The 21,747-nt window shown below is 46.7% G+C and overlaps 1 protein-coding gene and 1 long non-coding RNA gene across 2 annotated transcripts in view; both read left to right on the top strand.

Annotated features, from left to right (window-relative positions):
- Window positions 1–13,850, top strand: part of LOC126517999 (apolipophorins-like) — a 76,627-nt gene extending 62,777 nt beyond the window's left edge. The window contains exons 30-39 of the mRNA XM_050167839.3: window positions 16–307; window positions 1,836–2,062; window positions 2,690–2,929; window positions 3,271–3,438; window positions 5,835–5,982; window positions 6,123–6,327; window positions 7,659–7,929; window positions 9,867–9,981; window positions 11,195–11,535; window positions 13,732–13,850. Of these exons, the coding sequence (XP_050023796.1) occupies window positions 16–307; window positions 1,836–2,062; window positions 2,690–2,929; window positions 3,271–3,438; window positions 5,835–5,982; window positions 6,123–6,327; window positions 7,659–7,929; window positions 9,867–9,981; window positions 11,195–11,535; window positions 13,732–13,752 (2,028 nt within the window). The 3' untranslated portion in view covers window positions 13,753–13,850. The remainder of the gene's footprint in view (window positions 1–15; window positions 308–1,835; window positions 2,063–2,689; window positions 2,930–3,270; window positions 3,439–5,834; window positions 5,983–6,122; window positions 6,328–7,658; window positions 7,930–9,866; window positions 9,982–11,194; window positions 11,536–13,731) is intronic.
- A 4,564-nt stretch (window positions 13,851–18,414) lies between these two features.
- The window catches only part of LOC129381376 (uncharacterized), a 128,382-nt gene continuing 125,049 nt past the window's right edge, over window positions 18,415–21,747 (top strand). Inside the window, exon 1 of the long non-coding RNA XR_011891261.1 lies at window positions 18,415–18,719. This is a non-coding gene — a long non-coding RNA (uncharacterized lncRNA). The remainder of the gene's footprint in view (window positions 18,720–21,747) is intronic.

The following is a 21,747-nucleotide window of genomic DNA, read 5'->3' as shown; positions in this document are numbered from 1 at the left end:
CCTCGCGCACCGCAGGGAATGTACCAAAGTAACACCGAGTTCTGGAAGAACCTCCAGGCTAGCCTGGAGAACACGTACAAGACTAGCGACGTGGCCGTCGTGCGCGAGGCCGACCGCAAGAACGGCAAGTACATTGTGGACTTCAACCTGCCCGCCGACCTGGACACCATCCGGCAGAACTGGCACGAGTGGCTGGCGGAGGACGATGCCATCGAGAGGCGGCCCCGGGAGAGCATGGACGCTGAGCCGGCCATGGTCGACTACCTCAGCTCCATGTTCCAGCGCAAGTGGATGCCACCCTTTGACGGTGAGGATTATAGGAGAGAGTTGCTCTCTCTTCCTGCTCGATGACCTGATCAATGTTTTGCTTGGTTGAACAGTAAGAAAAGAAGCACAGTGACTGCATGCCGCCGATGCGTCGATCAGCAGTAAGCGAACAAAGAAAGCCTCAGTCAGGAGCCAAACGTTTCGACGTCGGGACTTGACTGCGTCAGGCCCTGACGAAGACACGTTTTCTTGTCGAAGCTACTCTGGTTATGGGTTGAGGCTCCTCTTGTTCGTCCACTGTTGCTCAATTCAAGTATCTATCAGTTTGTGGCCACCTTGCCAATGTTCGGAGATTACCCCAAAAGGAGGATCAGGGAATGAAATGAAGGAAGGATGTGAAGGTCTTTTAGTCAGATGATAGAGTTTGAGATTGCTGCAAGCCTGTGGGATATCCGTCGCGAGTGTGGCACATATCCAGTTATTTTTATTTATTCTATGAGAAAAAGGAGCAAGAGCTAAAGGCCATGTGGACTGCAACGGTATCATCTGTGTACCTGTATTGCAACGGTATCAATTTAAAGGCTGCTGGTTCATTTGGTCAGCCTCAGTAAGAGTGAAATGCCGCATGCACGCACACTTGCACAAAAAGAAAAAGGAAAGGGGAAGGGTAGTTAGGGAATGAAATACCACATTTTCCCGCTTATAACTGGCCTTCGCGTGTAACCCGCACACCATACTACAACACGTCCCCCCCCCCCCCCCCCCATAAAACAAGAAAGAAAGAAAATCCACGCGGACAACCCGCCGAAATAACCACATACATCACCGCTCAAATGTTTGTAAACTCATTCTCTGTTCGACGATGCACTATTCCTTCACGTTATATCTTCAGCCAGCAACTCTGTCTAGCTACTAGCTACACCTCAAGGCGAAATTCGTATTAACCTGCACCCCGACTTTACTGCTAAGGTTCTTCGAATTTTGAATGCGGAATTATATGTGAAATAATACGATACATCTTTTTATGCCGTAAATAACCAAATCTGGAGTGTGCCGAGGCACCGGGTCTGTGGGCTTAGGAGTCGACTGAGCGCACTACACTCAGCCACCGTCCTAACAGGAAGACCAGCCCGCTTTTATTTTTTATTTTACTTTAAATATAATTGTTTCCTCCTCCTCCACTATGGTAGTGTTCACTGATTTGATTTTCACACGGAAATTAAGGTATACGTAGTAATGCATAATGTGGTATCATCCATACAACCCCGTTGACATAATTGTCTGAAAAGACAGAGCCATGCTTCATTTAAACTCAGCAAAAACAATATGACACACATACACACAAAAGCAAACAAGATCCGTGAAAAAAGTGCCGTATTTCTCCGCGTGTAACCCACACTCTCAATTACAATCAACGCCCTGCAAAAGTCAAATGCCATACAACATATACCTGTGAATACTCCTCTACCTTCGGCTGAAGACACTAATGCACACATTATTTACACATTTCCCGCACTGCATTTGTGAGTACTAACGCGACATGCCGCCCTGCTGTTGTCAAATTTCAGGCCAGGCCATGATCATCGGACATCAACACTTCGTGACCTTTGACGGCACAATCTACTCGGCTACTGGTGATTGCACCTATCTGCTGGCCAGGGACTTCGTTGACGGAAACTTCACCGTGCTCCTCAAGTATCACCCGGAAGACCCCAGCATTCACGGTCGCTTCCCGAAGTCTATCATCGTCCAGCTTGGACAAAGCTACATTGAGATCTTCCCCAATGACGGATCTGTGAGTAGCGCTATCTTAATTTAGCTAGAGCTTTCAGGTCAATTCGCGATCTTGTCGTGTTGGAGACATCTGGCAGACTCCGGCTGCAGATGGTTCTACACCGTTAGAAACACGTGTCAGGCATACCGCACACCATTAGGAAATTGGTTGACTCTTTGGACAACTACTGTGTACATTGCAATACACCAGATAAGGCAAATAACAAATGTATACGTAAGTGCAGAAAATTTGCACAGCAGAATAATTCCAGCACATTAGCGACGACACAGATCAATAGCTATAGAACTCAAAGACGTACAAGTTTTGTTAATGATCTTTCAGGACAAGAATAAATAAATAAATAAATAAAGCATTCAAGAATGGAAAGTTGACCAGGGTAGATTCCTACTCGCTAGCTTAGACTGAGTGTTTGAGGGTTTGAGACAATTGGCCACTTATGATATTTTGTCTTCTTCGCTCGTGTCAATTTTGCTTCTTACTCATACTTATGACGTCGCTGGTTTCGTGTCTGTCCTTGTGGTTGCTGTTTATGCTGTTAGTACCTTTCTCGCTCATGCCATTGGCTTTCTGTGTTGCAAAAAAAAAATGAAATAAACTAAAACGGCCCTTTACCCGCTGTATCTGCAGATGTTCCTGAATGGTCAAGCCGTCGATCTTCCGCTGATCCTCGAGGGAGGCGATGTGATCGCCCGCCGCGTGGGCGACGTCATCACCGTTGAGGACGAGAAGGCGCTGCGCGTATCCTGCCACCTGTACTACGACGTCTGCACCGTCAAGATCAACGGCTGGTACTTCGGCAACACCGCGGGCCTGTTGGGCACCTACAACAACGAGCGGGGCGACGACCTCATGAAGCCCAAGGGACAGGCGAGTGAACGCATTCTATTTTGTTCCCCTCCTCTATTCCCCCTGAGTTCTTCGCATGTCTCCAATTTCTAACAGTTGCTGTTTGGCGTAGACGGCGAACAACGGAAAACAATTCAGCGGCGGTTGAGTAGCGGCAAATGCGAGAGAAATTCTTTAGCGTAACCGTCACACTTCTTCAGCATCCCAGATCCACGGATCCATGGGTCCTTGGCATAATAAAATTTTATCTGTTGTTCGCGTCCGTGCACGACCTGCATCGCGATGATTTGAGCTGCCTGTTTCCTGTGGTGCTTGCGTCAGACGATGTTCGAAGAATCTCGCACCTTTCTGCATACTCGCAGGTGACGAGCAACGTGGCGCAGTTCGTGAAGAAATGGGAGACCAGCCGCAGCTGCAAGGGACCCGTGAGCGTGCTAAACGACCAGGTGGCCGTCGACTCCGAGGGTTACAAGCTGTGCGAGAACTACTTCAAGGATGACGACTCGCCCCTCGCCGATGGCTTCTGGCAGGTAAGGTACCGCGTCACCTCAAAGAGCACCAGTGGCCGAGGCTTAGCCTCAACTGTAGCATCAACTTCAACGAAATTTTTCTTAGGCTAAATTTGTTATAAACGAGTAGCATATACCATTGATGCAATCTTGGCAAAGTCGCAGGGCTGGTAAATGTATAGCTTTTTTTTTGTTGTTGTTAACAGCCTTTAAACAGCACTTAAGCAGACGACGCAAGCACCTGGTGTTTGTCGCTGTGAGCTTATGTCTTTGAGATTATTCAGCTTGCCTCGGGTACTCGTGGGTGCCGCCTTATCTCTGGGGTCATTCAAAGGAGCAGCGCATTCTAGGTCATACGTCACTTTCGACGAACGGTGATGGCGATTCCAAGCGAAGCTTTTATTGCCTGACTCGCGCCGTCGGTGCGGCTGTCGTTGTTTGCAAAAAAACTCAAGCCGCATGAAAATAAAAATTGCTTGTCAGGTTGCGAGACCACCATGTCAACTGATTCAGCCACTCTCAGTTCATCATAGGTGCCCTTTAAAGCATGAAGAAGTAGACGCAGCGCAAGGCGCAAGCCAATTACAAGCGTCCCCACCCTTTGGAGGAGGGAAAGGTTGTGACCGTGTGTTCGCTCGCCTCGCACCCGCCGTTTCCCGTCAGGCCCGGCAGTCAGATGGGGAGGCCACGTTTGGTTCGTTCTGCTTAAGAGCAGGCTGCGTTGAAGGAATGGCAACAGGAGCAAGCCACGCAAGCCAAGTTTGGTCAAAGAACAGGCGGCGTTTGATGAACGCCGCCGTGAACTCGCTCGAGAAAGGGCTCGTCTTTGATGTGCCGACTTAGCCGTGAGGGAGTGCGAAGCCAAGGCGTTACGACAACGAACAGCCACGCATCCCTAGCTTCGCTTGCACTCGTCTTCACAGTGGGCAAAGGACGGTAATTTTTTTAAAAGTTTGCTATTAAAACGGCTTTTCTTTTTCGTACGGTTTTCATAGCACTTCTGCTTGTATTGCAAACGTCAAATTTTGCGCGAAGGCCTTTCTGTATCTGCACTATCTTAAGTTGTGCTTTTTATGCGGTCCGTAATTTTAATGCAGTATGGTCTTTTACTGGATATGCGATATATTACACTTCACAGTTAAAAGGTAGCTGAGAAATGGATTTAACCAGTGTAAAATGTTATTGGCCTTCTAGATACCTGAGAATGTTTTTTTTTTCTGCCATGAGATGAGTTATTGGCAAAGAAGGGCGCGACTGAAGCGACCTCGAAATTAATTATGGCGCAATTTCAATGTCTCGCAAAGAGCGGGATTGCTTATGTAGCTGCATTAGTGGGCAATATCGGAGGTCACACGCAGCCGGGCGTTGCGACCACCATCGAGTCAGAAGTCCACACAAAGAGGGCACCACAATCTTATCTTCCTGTATATTCGTAAGAAGCACTGGCAGAGTGGTACGAAAAGGTAGCATAAACAATTTATTTACTCTAGCAATATCCAATACCATACAGGCCAAACTGCACTTTATTTCATGTTACAACGCAGAGGGGGGGGGGGGGGATAGAATTTCTTTTCTATCAATTGTCTACTGTGGCTTACCAATATAACATGGACATGTTACGTTCTGTTACCTGGTACGGTATTTTCACAGTGCAGACACCAACCCTTTCCTAATTCACGTTCTTTCCTTACTTACGAAAACTGTATTCTCAGTAAAAAAGAAAAGGAAGTGGCATTTTGGACATCTTGGAACCGTGAAATATATGTAGCTTTAGCTCTATTTGTTACCCACGTCTAGCGCCCTGTTGCTAAGGGGCTCTCGGTCCCAGGAGAATATTGCTGGCCCAGCAGCCTGGAGCTTGACCAGCTCGGTCACTTGGGAGGATTGAGGCAGAGACGAGATGACGTAGTGAAAGACAAAATGTTTTATTACGTCACTACATAAAGAGCGACCAGCTCGACACGCTGTTCGTGCTGAAACACGAAGGCGAAGGTCGCTGCACTTTTACAGCTTCTTGGGAACGCTCTCTCCCATGACAGGGGAAGAAATCGTCACTATCAGTGCTCGTGTCCTGGTGCAGCCTGTTTGTCCAAACATGTTGGCTAGCTCCGGCACCGCAGCGTGAGACTTCATGCCGGAACACAAGCGCCCACACAGATGCCGATGCATGCCGACACTCTCTTTCATATTTCAAGCTCCTGTGAAAGCAACTGAGCTTTCGGCATTTCGAAACGTTCGAATTATCGCTGTTGTCCGAGTGTAAGCACAAAGTATACTTGGCGTTGTTTTTGGCCACGTGGCACAAGTGTTCATCACAGAGGCTAGCCGTAAGAGCCCCCCTTTCACAGCGCCTGCAAGGAAGTGCAGGTGAAGAAGCACGCACACATTTTTTTTTTTTTTTTTTGTATTTCCCACAGGAGTCGCCCGAGCCATACTTCGACCTGTGCCTCCGCCACATGGCCACGCCGCGCATTGATCCGCGCCAGGCAATCTGCAACATCTCCATGGCTTACCTGCTTCAGCTGGAGAAGTACTCGATCAGCGCGAACCTTCCGTCCGAATGCTGTAAGTGCTTTGCGATTCTACAGACGAGCTGCATGTTTGGGAACAATTAAATGGTCACGATAAGGGCATTGCCAAACCCACTCGGATTCAAACCTTATAGCGCCGACCGTTGTCCCTCCTCCCGCTTTGTGTCCACTCAGACACGTGTTCGTTGCCCGGAGGCGAGACGCTCAAGTTCGGCGACTTCCGCACCACGAGTAGCGGTGGGCAGCGGCAGCCAACGAGCATGGACATCGTGCTGGTCGTCGAGGAGGACGCCTGTCACGCAGACGTCGTGCGCGAGCTGGACAGCACCATGAGGATCGTCGACAGGGAGATGCTCAGCGCGGGATTCCAGCACAACAGGTACTTTATGCAGAAACACCGCGACCAACCCCCACTCAACGCCTTTGATAACACAGCGGTGATTTAGTCATTTGCTGTGGCGTGCAAATGGACATGTTTCGAGACTTATTTGAGTGCGAATCGGTATAGTACCAGAAGTGAATTTAATTTAATCGAATATCGAATACTGTTCGAATAGTTTTCGAATAATGAACACCCGTTCTCACTCTTGTAATATAAAACGATCGACGCATCCTAGTATATTCACAACGTTAGCAAATTTTGGTCACTACATTGAACGTTGTGAAGCATTCTTTAATAAAAAGCATAAATGGAGCATTAAGAGCATATCATAAGTCTACTTGCATCCTTGGGACACGTTGGTAAGTGCAAATGGTGGCTGTCTAGCCGGAAACGTTTGGTTCCCTGAGCGACGTAGCCTACTCCGCCGCATAACATCTCTTGTTTTACGTCTACTATAGCCGTCGGGATGAAACTTATCTACCTTTTATTCAAATTTTACAGTTTATCGTGTACAGTTGATGATTCGAAATATTCGAGAACTACTTGACATCTATTCGATTTTAAGGCTGAATCGATTAGGGCAATATTTGATAGGTTATTCAAAGGTTTCGAATATCCACACACTTCTAGTCACTGATTTGTGCGAACGCTGATATACATCAAGGGTTTGCAGAACCAACATTATGGAAGAGGCGTTGTTTGAAGGAGGTGGCGGGGGTCAATGAAATATGGTGATATAGACCCTTCCTCGCTTCCATTTAAATTTGCACTGCTATCTTGGCTTCTTACATGAATGATTTCTCAATTTCACTCGCAGTTACGTCATGATAACATGTTTCCGTGACAGGGAATGCCTCTTTGCGAACTTTATAATGCAAGCCAATCAAACGTAGCAATGTGCATCGATTTTTACAGTTGGAACACACCCGTGCTTACGACCCATTATGGCGGCTCTACAACACTTCTGTGAAATAGTCTATACGCAGTCTGGCCGTACAACAGAATAGCGGGGTCACACCATAGAAATAATCACAGAAAAAATCACATCACAGAAAGGATGTTATTATGTGACTGTGTGCCGCAGCCACAAACCAAAGAAAACAGACTTCTCAACGATTTTCGTCTATTAGATAACATGTCGGCTTCTTTTATAACCAGAAGGGCAATTGCGTAAGAAGGTCGAAGTGGTCTACAGGAAGCATTTAGGCTGTCTAAATATTCACTCTCTGACAGGCACAGCTGTGACAGTGGCCAACAATCGTACGAACTCACTGCGTCTCAATTGTGTTGACCCGTTCGTTTTCACTGCCTCCCCGTCCCGCACGCAGGTTCGCCCTGGTTGGCTTCGGCCACGGCAGCGGCCACAACAGCCAGCCGCACGTGCGCACCGCCCGCGGCAGCATCTTCTTCTTGTCGCCCAGCCTGCCGCTGGCCACGCAGAAGATGCGCCTCGACGCTCCCGCGACCTCTGGTGGCCACCCGGTGAAGAAGGACGTGTTCGACGCCATCCGGTACGCGTCGCTGCTGCCATTCCGGCCCAATGTCGCCAAGGCCATCATCGTCGTTGCCTGCGCGGATTGCAAGGAGGAACAGAGCGAGGTGAGGAGGAAGAATGTCGTAAAGGGCCCGATAGTTCACAAATGGTTACGCAGCGTATAAACAAGATGCATTATCATCATTGGCTGATTGAAGTGGTGGACATCCGCGCATCATTACCGTTTGATTTGTTGGGCGACTAGTTGTGAAGATTGGTGCCCACACTGATGGAACCTGTTGGAAACTTAGTTGCATCTCTTGTTGTGTGCGACAAGTAAGGCGTTCTCTGCACACACCTGTCTCGCAGATTAATCTGATAACCGCACGTGCGTAAAAAACCATGGGCGATCCGTTGAGTGATGCATTGGAAATTTGGCTGCGCTCAAGCAAGGTGGGAACCGCTGTTGAAGTCTTGTTGGAACCTTGTTGGTTGTCTTGCGGGTACGGTCAGTCATACCGGATTGTTATTTAAGTGTTTCACGTTTAACTCTTATAAAAAACAAAAAAACAAAATGTGAGCCATTCCACTCTGTGAAGGTAGGTGACCAGCGAAGCTGTTTAGTGCACGACACACAGGTGACCCAGAATATTGAACAAAGGTACGAACATATTTATTGTCCTAATCTGTGGTCATCATGGCGATATGGGTGCACACATGTGTATCAGCTCTATTATTAAATGTTTCCGTCCCATGAGACAATGAATGTCTCATACCCCCTTAAGCAATGGCTCATACCCCCGTAAATGCAGCCTCCCCATTACGACGACAGATGTGAAATTCTATGCTGAAATGATAAGCGACAGCAGAGCCAGCTGTGGAAGACGACGCTCGAGCCATCGATGATGATTATATTTTTTGCACTACAGAGGAAACTGTGGAAGAAGATGATAATGAACGCGCAAGCAGTGGCACTAGCGCAGTTGACACCAAGAATTTTTTAACAGTCCTTTGTGAAAATGTTGTACAACACATCTTTTTCAAAAACCTCTGTTCTTACCTTTGTGCTTGGGACCTCTCTGGGTCCCATCTGTGACAAGGGTAGTTCGAGGGTGTGTTACAGATCCCCGAGCCCGCAGGGGTATGTACCATTGATCTTGGACCCTTTCTGCACGATCAGCAGGATCGGCCCAAATGATTATTTGTCTATGTCGACATCTCGGACACATATTTTTCCAGATCCTAGCCATAAACAGCTTCGCTGTAAAAAACGAAAGAGTCCTTTTCGTGCAGGAATATTTTCGCAGAGAATGCCAACGACAACACTGACTTAATTTTGGGGTTTAATGTGCCGAAACTGTGTTGTGAGTTAGAGGCACGCATTAGTCAAGGTCTCTGGATTCATATTGTACCGGCTGGCTTTCATTAACGTGCACCCAAAACACGGTACTCTAGCGGGGTTTCTTTTTCATTTTTTTTCATTCCATCTCTATCTGAATGTGGCCGCCGTGCCCGGATCGAAGTCGAACCCGCTACCTTGCACTGAACAGCACAACTGAGTAATGGCAATAGATGATGACGCTGACTCTTCCACACATTACGTCACCAACTTTAATTGCCAGAAATGGGGTGCGGTTGTATATTTCGCAATCATCTCGAGCACTGATTAGTATTTGGTGTTGGATGTAACTAGTCGAAAACTATCGCTTCTAACTTGTGATAGTAAGACGCCAAGGGTGCATCGAACAAGGTCCTTGCCTTTATTTTCATGCAAACGGTGCAAATTGATATATCTAGAGTCTAATTTATTCAGGCACGTGATGAGAGAGAGAATTTTGGAAACCTTTTCTTTTCTTTTTTGGTTTTAATCCGAAACACGAAGAGCTTACGGCGATAGGTTAGCATAGCAGAGAGCCAAGTTTCGGTATTTATGGTGTTCCGTTCAGTTTGACGCGAATGCATAAACATTAAATTCTGACACGCTTTGGTTCTTATATAACGGTAACATGTAGCTTCTCGATATTAAGCAGGATGTGAAAAACTGTTTCCTGTTCTTTCTCAGTTGTCGTACTCGGACATCCAGACCCAGCTTCTCGACCACGGAATCACGCTTCACTTCATTTCTGACAAGCGCATTGAAGTCCGCAAGAGCATCATCAAGGGCAAGGGCATCTACGGTGAGTGCGAGATAAGAGCATTGGGGCTGTGGCATGTTCTCTGAAGATCCTTATTAAAAAAAGAAGTGAAATCTTATTCACCTTTATGATATTCACGCCTGTGTATCGTCCATGCCACTTGACTCTTCCCTGATTCATGTGTTCGACATACGTCGAATATTCTGTTGCCTGCAAGCATTTGACTTCCACGCACACGAGTGACGGCACGGATAATCACGGAGAACAATCTCGGTGAAAACTATCAGTCATAGTGAATCATCCATGTGGTTTTTTCATGAACGTGGCCTGTGTGTTCACACCCATTAAAGCGTTGCAGCGACACTCATATGCCTGATATCAGGCACTCAATGATTCCTGGCAGTTGCTGGCTTTCTTTGAAAAACTTGTACCTCAGACCATCCCACTGTTAGTGTTTTCTGCCAGCTTATGACATTCTTTACTACAAAACATGTACCTGACAACCTACCAACCACAGAGCTTTCCTGTCAGCTCGTCGCTGTTGTGACGAAACATGCGCTACTTGACACGGTGTTTTCTTGCAGGCTTATGGCTGCCTGTTGAAAGGTTTACTTGGTTTACTTGATACATACCACCCCCTTATGTTTTCTGTCGGCTTGGGGATGCCTCTTCAGAACATAAACATCCCTGACTTCGTGCACACCTAATGTGTTCTTGTCGACTTTCTTGGCTGTGGCATGTCGACGGCACCTCACCACCATCAATGCTTCCCTGCATGGCTTGTGGCTGTCTGGCAGAAATATACGTCGTCTTCGACAGTTCTTTTCGACCTTTGGCCTCTTTCATCAAAAGATTTGCTGTGACAGTAAGATAGCAAGTTGGGCTAGTTGGTTGACGTTCATGTTTGAGTTAGATTGAAGTGCACCTAATATGCGAACACAGAAAAGAAGTAGGCAGGACAAGCGCTGTCCTGTCTACTTCCTTTTGTGTCCGTGTCCAACTCAATTATGAAAAAAGGGTGGATAGGTGGGCTAGTTGGTAATGCATATTAACAAAAACTTAGAGCGCTGAAAACACGAAAGACATAGAGAAAGAAACACACACCTTTGAGTTCACTGAATTTGCTGGGAAACCTTTTCACCCTTGATAGCTTTCTGTCGGCTTGTGGCGGTTCCGGCGAAACTTATACCCTACACATTTTTTTGTTTGTTTCTGCATCTAAACCCTTGACGTGCACACCGTCGCCACCACGCAGGTCTGGATGCCGACTCTGTGTACAGCAGCAAGGACGTGAGTCAGAAGATGCTCCTGGGCCAGCCTGACCTGCGGCCGCAGGTGGCGGTGCCCAAGGACATCTGCATCGCGCTCGCCCAGGAAGTGCACGGCAGCTTCTTCAGCTCGGCCACACTGCGCTCGGACGCCAAGAACTGGAAGACGGTGTTCGCCCGCCGCATCACCAAGGCCCTGAAGCCCGCCAAGCAGCTCGGAGGCACGGAGGACTACTGCGAGCGGTGCGAGTGCACCCACGGCTCAGACGTCCGGCCACAGGTCGTGTGCCGGCCCTGCAGGCCGCTGCCAGCCAAGGTGCCGCTCGCGGTAGGTTCTTCGCGCATTTCGTAAATTGTGGTCCTATTGAAACCACACACACGCACACGCACACACACGCACGCGCACACACACACACACACACACACACACACACACACACACACACACACACACACACACACACACACACACACACACACACACACACACACACACATAAAATGCAGATCCAACCCACACGTTGGAATCTGAGAAGCGATAAGCTTACTGGAAGCAGTTAAATAAGTGCCGCGCAACTGATTGTATTTGGCACAGCGTTTTGCGACACGGCGATTACGGGCCTGCCATGGTGAAGGCGGCAAGTTGCGGAGGACCCCTCAGCACGTGACCCGCGTGACCGTGCATTATACTGCATTCGAATTGGCCCCCACTCTGCTATGACACTGTATCCAGAGTTGGCGTGCCGACAACAGCAGGCCAATCTGGGAGATAGTGCCATAGTAACTTTACTCGGCGAAAGACTGACAAAGCAGATGCGCCGAACCCTATAAAATCAGCCATATAGAGGTTTGCTCTATTAAAGGAATTGTGCTCTTGGGGGCGTAAATTTGTCGCTGAGAGTACGTTTAGGCATTGTTTGTTTTGATCACTGCGTAATTCCGTAGAAAACAAGGCCAGCAGCCAGGACACCTGTAAGTGTAATAACTGTATTAATGCTGTCCTGCATGTGAGCCATTCGGAAAGACCACCAGAGTCACTCAGCAGCCATGGTGAGAAAAGTCCGACAAGCTCGTGGTTAAGGTTCGCGGTTCGCGGTTCGCACTGAAAGCTTCACTTTAAAATAAAGAGAAAAAGAAAGACACATACATACACACTCACTGTAAGTGCTTAGTAGCTAATCCTTAGTGGTAAAAGTAGTATTTGTGTCAAAACCATCCGGTTCTTATGACAATGCGTCGGGCAGCTGGCTGTTCGTGCAAGCTGCTTGAAACGTTACGAAACCTAATAGAACAATGTTAGAAGTTTGTTAGATGCCACATTAGCACAACGTGTCATGCAATAGGTTGGGTGGTTCTCACGCGCATGCATTTGCTTCCATATACATTAGGATATGTATTAGCATACGTATATATTAGCGTTTGGGGACTCTGTGTGATGTCATGTGTATAGAAAATATGGCTGGGTGCCCCAGTTGTCGGAACTTCTCATAGCTTGTTGTAAAATCTGAGAAACTGTTGGCTGTCGGTTGCAGATACGAGTGGGGACTGAAACCGTACTTTGTGTTTTCTGATTTACCGCAGCCCTTTTCGCACATAGCGTGTATAGGTGGGGCAGTAGCATAAAAGTGAAATGACCCAATGGTCAAGTTTGCAGCATTAGAATCGGTACAACGGGTAAAAGACTCCTAACCCAACACTTGGTGCGACATGTCAGGCCATCAGCCAGGCCTAACACCTCTAGTTTCCCACAAAAGTCACCGCGCTTTCCTTAATTCCAGCTCTCTCTCCCTCTGTCTATGTGAGCGGTTACCTAAAACATCAGGGTACCTAAAGCCTAAGCTCAGTTTATTTCTGTCTTGCACTTTTCTTTTACGAATGTGAGACTTTGAGCTCAGCGTCCCTTATGGTCCGCTGCTCTCGGAGCCTGCGCGCTCCAGGTACTACACATATCCTCGTTACAAAGACAGGAGTGACATGCAGTGAGTTCAGGTGAAAAATGATCAAGGAGTGAAGTTTTGGATTCACCGTCCTTGCTTTCATTGTCTTGACAGCTAAGTGAAACCAATGTTCTGGGTTGGTATGATGTAGCAAATTTTTGTTTACGGATTTATTAAAAGGTTGACTGTGCGGTCAGCTCGAGGAGGATAATGGTGACGTATATTCACCTTGCAGCGTGACAACTAAGAGGGATATACGAACTCATGACCTCAGAATCTGTATATAAGCGACGTGATAAGATCCATTACCTCAGAAGCGCCCGTGAGGACGGGTTGCAAGGGATGATAGGTTAGTAAGTACAAAAGGAAGTTGATGTTTCATGAGGCATAAATGTGTATGATAAGCTGAAATCTATTTTTTTGTAGTACACTTAGCTACTTAAGTGTCTTTATAAAGGTGCTTGCTCCAATATCAGTGTTTTGTGCACGAACAATAAGAAACTATTACAGGGGCCTCACTAGATTGCTGTTGCTGTTGTTGTTTAACCAGCATTATGTCTTAGGTCTTGTTTTCTCTTCTTTTTCAGCTGTACACAGCAGACGACTGAACATTCACATCGCATTTACTTGGAGGTCATTAGGGAGGGATGACCGAAATCAGCATTTTTCTCGCAGTTAATAAAGTGTATAGGGATGTTTTTAAAAACTTTGTTGTGCACTTCTTCCTTTCTGTCCCTCTCTTGCTTTATTTCGTTCTTTTTTCTTTCTTTTCTTCGTTCTATCTTTTTTCATCCACATACTTTAACGTCCAAGCCACTCTTGATACGAGCTGCTGAAGTGTGAATTAAGTAAAATGAAAAGAAGTGACATGCTATTTTTTTAAATAACCTCAGCACTCTATTATAACGGTAATTTTGTTGCAGCGCGAAAGAAAGTCATCATCATCATCAACCTATTTAAGTCCACTGCAGGATGAAGATGAGGTTCACAGGACGAGCGCTGACTCAACTGAAGACTTTAAAGTGAAGCTGTTTATGGCTGTGGCATTTCTGTCGTCCGCGAACTAGCTCGAGCCGTTTGTGCCACTCAGAGCAAGCACGCTCGTGCCACTGCTCACGCGTTCATTGTCGTCTCTTTCTACAGCTAGCTTCGTTGCCACTCATTGCTTAAGGGCATAGAGTTTCTCACCTTATTACCTAGAGGCAAATCTGGCGCTGCTGCGCTGTGGTATGCATGGGAATGCCGGTATATTGTGACTTCGGATTGGCAACGTTCTTGGAGAGCGAGGGCACCTGGAAGCGTGCCTGGCAAGCACCGTTCCGTCTGTCACAATGATTCATTTTCTACTAAGACACCATGTAAAAAGCTGTTTTAGCTTTATTATTACACAAAAACATGTTTTGTTTAACTATGAGAACTAGTTATTGCATGTACAATTATATGATACGTAACAAGTACCAGCAGGCCGCTAAAGTTAGAGGACAGATGACAAGATTCGAGCTCTCTGTGAAACAGTTTGTTGTCTGTTCTTTGTTTTCTTCGCTTGGTCATGCATTGTACGTGAGTAAATATGTAATGTGTGTGAATGGAAACATTTTATGAAGATTTTACTTTACGAACCTGTTATTTGTGTAGCCATATCCACGTTTTAAACAAAGTCTCTTACAACACCAGCCAACACAAGCCTCGCAGACACATATGCCGTCATTCCCATGACAGCACAGCGCCCCTTAGGAAACTAGCTCCTATAAATAGTGGTGCTAGATTTCCCTCTAGGTGTTATAGGGAGAAACTTTGTGCTTAAGGGAGTATGAGCCATTCATTGGCATGAGGAAACTGTCGTCACCATCATCATCGTCATCATCAGCTATGGCTCGTTTGAGCCCCTCGGCGCAACCGCTCGAATGCGCTCGTGTCTAAGTTGGTTCTTTATTCTATGTCTATATGCTCGCGCCTTCGTCGTCGTCTTCTTCCACAGCTGGCTCCGTTGCCGATCATCATTCGGCTTAGAATTTCCATTCTGTCCTCATAATAGGGAGGCCGCTTGGAATTTTTTATTTATTTACTGTGGCATGAACCATTGATTAAGGGAGTATGAGCCATTCGTTGTCTTAAATTAGGTGACGGACGAGAATATGTGTGCACACCTATTGTCACGATGACCACCGATCAGGACACAAAATGCATAAAAGTAAAAAAAAAAAGAAAAAAAAAGAAAAGAAAAGCTCCAACAAGTTGCCAGCAACTTACTACATTTTGATTTTTTTTCTTTCTTTTAACTTTTGTGGAGTGCATGTGGAGTAGTTGTTGTCGTTTACCATCCTGCTGCGCTCTTTCTGACCAGGAACTAAACAATTATCGTCCGAAATTTGCACACGTACGGCACGAACACTCCTGCATGCAGTTAGTCCACTGTGGTACGAAAGTGCCATTTTTAGGACTAACTGTCCAGTTACTCTCGCTTTCCCCGGTGCATATTTTATAGTGTACAAGCAATCGAGTGGTGTCAAATGTGCATAAAGCTTGAATTCGGTTGTGCGCTTAAGTCACAAGAGGTTGAGTTATCTGCCACAGGCAACCTTTAAAAAATTTGAAAGGGTTCACTCAAACACGCATAGGGGTGTTTGAGTGAACCCTTTCAAATTTTTTAAAGGTTGCCTGTGGCATGCAGATAACTCAAATCTAGTTTATGAGCCGGTCTACTCGAAGCGGCGGACACTATACATGCACAATAAAATGAAATGCAAAATCAACTAATTAAGAATTCGCTAATTAACTTTTAAAGCTAATTATCTTAAGACACATATTGCAATTTAGAAATTCCAGCAGTGGACTTCGCAAGGTGGATCCACTTGGAACGAATTCTCAGGACGACACCAGTTTCGATATATAAATTTCCGAACTTTGCGGAGAAATGTATTGGCGTTCCAGTTATACTTGTGTGCTTCAGTGCATGCAACAAAGTTTCGTTAACAAATTAACTGGAACGCCAATTCTCCGCAAAGTTCGCCAATGCATTTCTCGCAAATTTCTCTGCAAAAACGTGTCTCTTTTTAATCTGCCAAAACGTTGCGCACATTGCAAAAGAATACAGCTCATCTGAACCATTAGGGGTGAGCTTTTCGTAGCGCTGACACATGTTCTTGCGTTTAAGTGTGTGCATGCAAACGGCAGTTCGTAACGCTGCTATGTATACGCGTTAGTGTGTGAGTGGGCCGTTCCCCTTTGTGCACTGCTTCTTCGTCGCCGTTTCTTTGCCAGAACAAAATTGGCCAGAAGCCCTCAACTAGCCCTAGTCGACGCGTGTAGACCCAAGTCGGCAAAACCGGGAGAACCATCCAGCTGTACACCTTGCTACAGATAAGCTGCACGTTTTTGAGGAAATTGAATTGCGATTTAATGGACAGTCCAGTTAGTGTGGCAATAAAGCTACCCACGAAAGGGGCCGCTGGTGTAGTAAACCCTGCGTTCTGTATGTAATCTCGGAGGTCATTTGCTGGCGTTGCCTGCTTTCCGTAAGTTGCGATCTAATGAACAGCACAATTTGTGCGGTATTAAAATTACCCACGGACGGGGCCGCTTATATGTAGAGTAACGCCTCTTGAGCGACGTGAACTGGTAGACGAAAAGCGTTGTGGAGGGCTTCAATGCGCTTCGCTAGTAATCTCTGAGGTTATTTTCTGCCGTTGCCTGCTTTGAGTTAAATCCCCCCCACAGGCTGGTGAAGCTTTGGATTTTCGCATAGAGTTTCTGAATAAATGCCCTAGAGGCAAATTCGGCGCTAGTGCCTACGGGGGGTTCTACTGAGCGTTGCCTCAACCTATATAGATGGGAATTTTCTTGCGGCACAATAAACAAAGCTATAATCAAGTATTTCCACGTGAGATCTAATTTTATTTCTGCAGTATTTCATATAATGCTCGATACATTGCATAAAGCTTGTATGACTTTGAGATCAAAGCATGGTTTACCACCAGGATATGCATTGTTCTCTATTTCTGTTCCCGATTTAGCGCCAGTCAATAATAGTTTATTTTAACAACAGCAATAACAACCGTCCATGTGCTTAAATAAAAACTCGTCAAATATTTATGGAAATAAAAATTTTATGTTGCGAGAAAAGTATTGCGCGCATTTGAGAGAAATGCTACAAAATTAAGTGTCGTCTGCTACGACGCCATGCTCGCTGCGAACGCGAGAATTTTCCCGCACACGACAGGCACATGCGAACTTTCTCGTTCTTTCGAAAGGCTGCGTCGGCTATCACGATCGTTGAACGTCTTCAATTACTTTTAAGCACATCTGCTCCAGTGCTAGCTGGGACGCTTGAGACTTCCTACGAGAATGCTTTATTATATTTTATGTTGACGTACTCCTTCTTCCGAGGCGCGCGCCAGCAGCTGCGTTTTGCAACAGCAGACTAGAGCCAGGAAGCAGCAACCTTAATTTTCCTACCACAAGTAGGTTTGCGTTCTCAAATGTACTGAAACACACATTTCAATGTGCACTTAAACGAGCAATCTGTAACGGCGCTCTCAATCAAATTTGATTGTCAAGCCACTAGAAGTACAACTGTCTATGTAGTAAACAAAACGCGTTATGTGAGCAAGCAGCCGTCTTTCCAATGCACTGCATCAGTAGTTTTAAAAGTTACTGGTAGTTTATTAACATACCCAGCACATGTGCGCAGCTAAGCTCTGCAGTTTTAAGGCTCGCAGGGCAAATATAAGCGTGTACAAAAAGCCAAAGAGCTGTAGCAAAGAAGAAAGTTGCATCTACATAGTGACGACGTAAAGAGCGACTGAACGAAATATGTTACGTGCAACGGTAAGAGACAGAAAGTTTGGACAGTATGGATCAGAGAGCAAGCGGGGAAAGTCGATATTCTATTTGACATTAAGAGAAAGAAATGGAACTAGGCAGGCCATGTAATGCGTAAGGCATATAACCGGTGGACCGGTAAACGCCGGCCCGATCAGTCATCCCACAAGAAAGCATCAATAGATGTAGAATCGCGACGCATTTTAATGAAAGCCCCACTTAAGCTTTCATGTGCTAAGCGCACATGTTCTAAGCATAGAACGTGCGAGTTTGAAAGCGTAATATTTTCTTCTTATAGCAGCGCAAAGGGAAAGCTTCTTGATAAATTCCTTCGGCGCCGCAAAATTGAAGCAACAAGTCAAATTTGAAATGTCTACGCTTTCTTTTTACTGCGTTATCATTTTTTTTTATGGCTACCGGCTTTGCAATGACGCAGCGTCTATTCTTCAGAGCGGCGACCGTCGCCGAGTCGTCTGCTCTGGCCGTGACGGAGCGTCTTTTTGATGTTCGAGATAGCGCAGCAGACGGCGGCGGCCGCGGCGTGTAGTCTGTGCTGTGTATACTAGACAGTCTCGCTGTAGGAACAGCGTTAGGAAGCTCCGTTTGTCGTCTGGAGAACTACGAAAAAAATTTTTGTGCCTCGGCGTGTATCTGGGAAGAATTGAAGTACGAGTGAACGTAGCAGCCATTTCGTCTGCTGCGCCCGGTGTTGCAGAATGCCACGGAAGTTTTTCGGAATTTCAAAGACCGACAGGTACGCTGTCTTGCATACAATTTTGGAGTATTCACTTAATGTGCGCCATAGAACTATTAGCCTGTTGCCAACGTCGGGCGAAACATACAACTTTTTCTAAAGCCCATGCTTAACGAGTTATAGTAGCGTTTTTTACACAGTCGTCTGTATTGCATGATGCAGCTTAAGGGTATATATAGGGCGTCCCAGCTAACGTTTGCCACGCTGTTGAACAAAAAAAAAAAAAAAAGAGAGACAAAGAACACACGGAGATGCGCTTTTAAGATCTACGGCGTTCGGGTGTCAGGGCTTTGTTGACCGAACACCGCGTTTTTCGTTGAACAGCGTGGCTAACTTTAGCTGGGGACAAGGAGCTACATGTGGAGCCCAGGTCTGCTTGGTTGTAATATTTGTAAGCCAAGTGCAGCATACGATGCCATAGCCTCCTCCCGGCAATACACTCGTCTACACGAGCCTACACACACAGTACGTGTGTGTGTGTGTGTTTGTGTGTGTGTGTGTGTGTGTGTGTGAGAGGGAGAGAGAGAGAGAGAATACAGGCTTGCGCGGCATACGAAGCAGTGGCAGCGTAGGAGGAGCGGCTCCATAGGAAGCTTGCCGTCGTAAACTGCTTGAATAACTGTATACGCGCAGTTCTAATTTGCACACATTTATGAAAACACACTCAGGTGGACTTTATGGACGGCGAGTCGCGGCTTGTGCTGCTGTCTGCACAGCGGTCTGCTGAGCCGGACTTCCTGAGGTGGAAGCTTGGGCGAGTTGGTGATTCAATATCGACATGTGTGCGCAGCGCTAAAGACGAGGACTGAAGGAAGACATAGCGCCTGTGTTGTGTTCTTCCTTCAGTCCTCGTATTTTGCGGTGTGCACACATGTCGATACTGAGCCCGACGTCGCCTGGTTGCAGCCTCGCGCGTAGCTCTGCGATTCGCTTCTAAAGCAGCGGTTCGTACCTTGCGAGGAGGAGGCGCCATAACGTGTATCGAAGAGTACACACAGGTATCGAGACTTCGCGGCGCACATGTCACGTCTACCGGCCGCGGTTGCTTAGTTGCTGTGGTGTTGGGTTGCTAAGCACGAGGTCGCGGTATCGAATCCCGGCCACGGCGGCCGCGTTTCGATGGGGGCCAAATGCAAAAACACCCGTGTACTTAGATTTAGGTGCTTGTTAAAGAACCCCAGGTGGTCCAAATTGCCCGAGTCCCCCACTACGGCGTGCCTCATAATCGGAGAGTGGTTTTGGCACGTAAAACCCCATAATTTAATTTAATTAACATGTCACATTCCTTGACCAGTGGCATGATATGACGCAACTGCTACATGGCGTGCCACCTGGTGCAATAACGTACAACTACAAGGCGAAGTGTGCACGTTTCCGCACCAGCTAACAAGCGCTGGCGTGGCGCAATGGTTGGTTCTTTATTTTACGGTGTAGCCGACTCCTGGGTAGGGATCGGCCCGGGTTCGATGCCGGCGGGAGCCGAGTGTATCTTTTAAAGGCGAAAGCCTTATGTGCCTCATCGCTCAGTCGACCTTGAACGAAAACGCGTCCACTACACGAAAGGGGCAAAAACTTTCATCCTCAATGGCTCATTTCTAGCTGTGCAAAATTAGAGCACAATAAGGGGTGTCTAAATTTACGCTCCAGTGGTGGTGCCCCCTTGATTAAAAATGTGGATCTTAAAGGCTGTGCTTTTCATATTAGAAAGACAGTTAACACAAATATACTTTACAAGAGTGAACTGCTGGGCTAGTTGGTTATCCCACATAATAAACGAGTTCACGGTCTCCTTTTTTTTTGCCTGTGGTTTTGGCGCAAAACTCGTTTATTGTGACAGCGAACAGAACGCCAACCGAAATTATGTGGTTAGACGTACCGGCTTCCACGCAAAAGCCTTGTTCACTATGCTTTTTCTGGTTGCATGTGGCGGAAGCAATTGCGAGAGCCGGAACACGACATAGGCGTCGAGTTTTGCACACCGCCTACGCCTTATAAATTCCTTCGGCGCTGCAAATGAAAGCGACAATTTGAAATGTCTCTGTACATTTTCTTTTTACTGCGTTATTACCTCTACGGCTGCCGGCTTTGCAATGACGCAGCGTCTGGTGCTGAGAGCGGCGACCGTCGCCGGGCCGTCTGCTCTTGCCGTGACGAAGCGTCGTCTGCTTGATGAGCGAGATAGCGCAGCAGACGGCGGCGGCCGCAGCGTGTGCATAGCGTGTGCGTAACCAGTCTATGCTTCAGTTTTGCGGTAGCAATAGCGCTTTTTTAAAAATTTATTGTCTGGAGAATTACGAAAGCTTCTTGCGCCTTGCCGTGCGTCTCGGACACGGTGGAAGATGAAGTACGAGTGAACGTAACGGCCATTTCGTCTGCAGTGCCTGTGTTGCAGAATACTACGCAAGTTTTTCGGAGTTTCCACGAACGAAAGGTACGCTATGTTACTTGCATACCGTTGTGGAGTATTCACTTAATGCACGTGATAGAACTATTACTCTGTTGCCAACGTCAGGAGAAGCATACTTTCTTCGAAAGGCCAAGTCTAACGAATTTGAGTCGTGTTTTATGGACGGGCGTTATTGTCTCCCTTTCTATCCCGGTATGTTTCTTGGTGAACAACCCCTTTTTACCACCAAAGCTGTCCTAGGTTCCTTGAACGATGTGGTCTTGCATGTTAATAGCCCAATAGTATCGTAGCGCATCCTCTCTCTAGAGGATGCTGCTGTGATACTAGTCCTTGTACAGCACACGCCTTCAGGTCCTTGCGCTTCAAGGGCTCTGTTACAGCAGTAGTGCTTTCTCGAATTTTTTATGCAATTACCAATTTTAGCACATTGTAATTCTTTCACAATGCATCTTTCGCGTCCTTGGCACGCTTCATAATCATTGTCATACTTTTATTACATGTAGCTCTTACACACTTTACAGTGACCGTCGTTTAGGCTCCTTTACAGCCCTGTCACATCCACTGCTCGTAATTTATCGCTTCGCTCTGATCTCATTACCATTGGCCTGGCGCTCTTTGGCC

Source organism: Dermacentor andersoni, chromosome 11 (genome assembly GCF_023375885.2).
Source record: "Dermacentor andersoni chromosome 11, qqDerAnde1_hic_scaffold, whole genome shotgun sequence".
NCBI classification, from domain to species: domain Eukaryota; kingdom Metazoa; phylum Arthropoda; class Arachnida; order Ixodida; family Ixodidae; genus Dermacentor; species Dermacentor andersoni.
The sequence above is the reverse complement of the archived record's forward strand: the minus strand, read 5'-3'. Positions and strand labels throughout refer to the sequence as shown.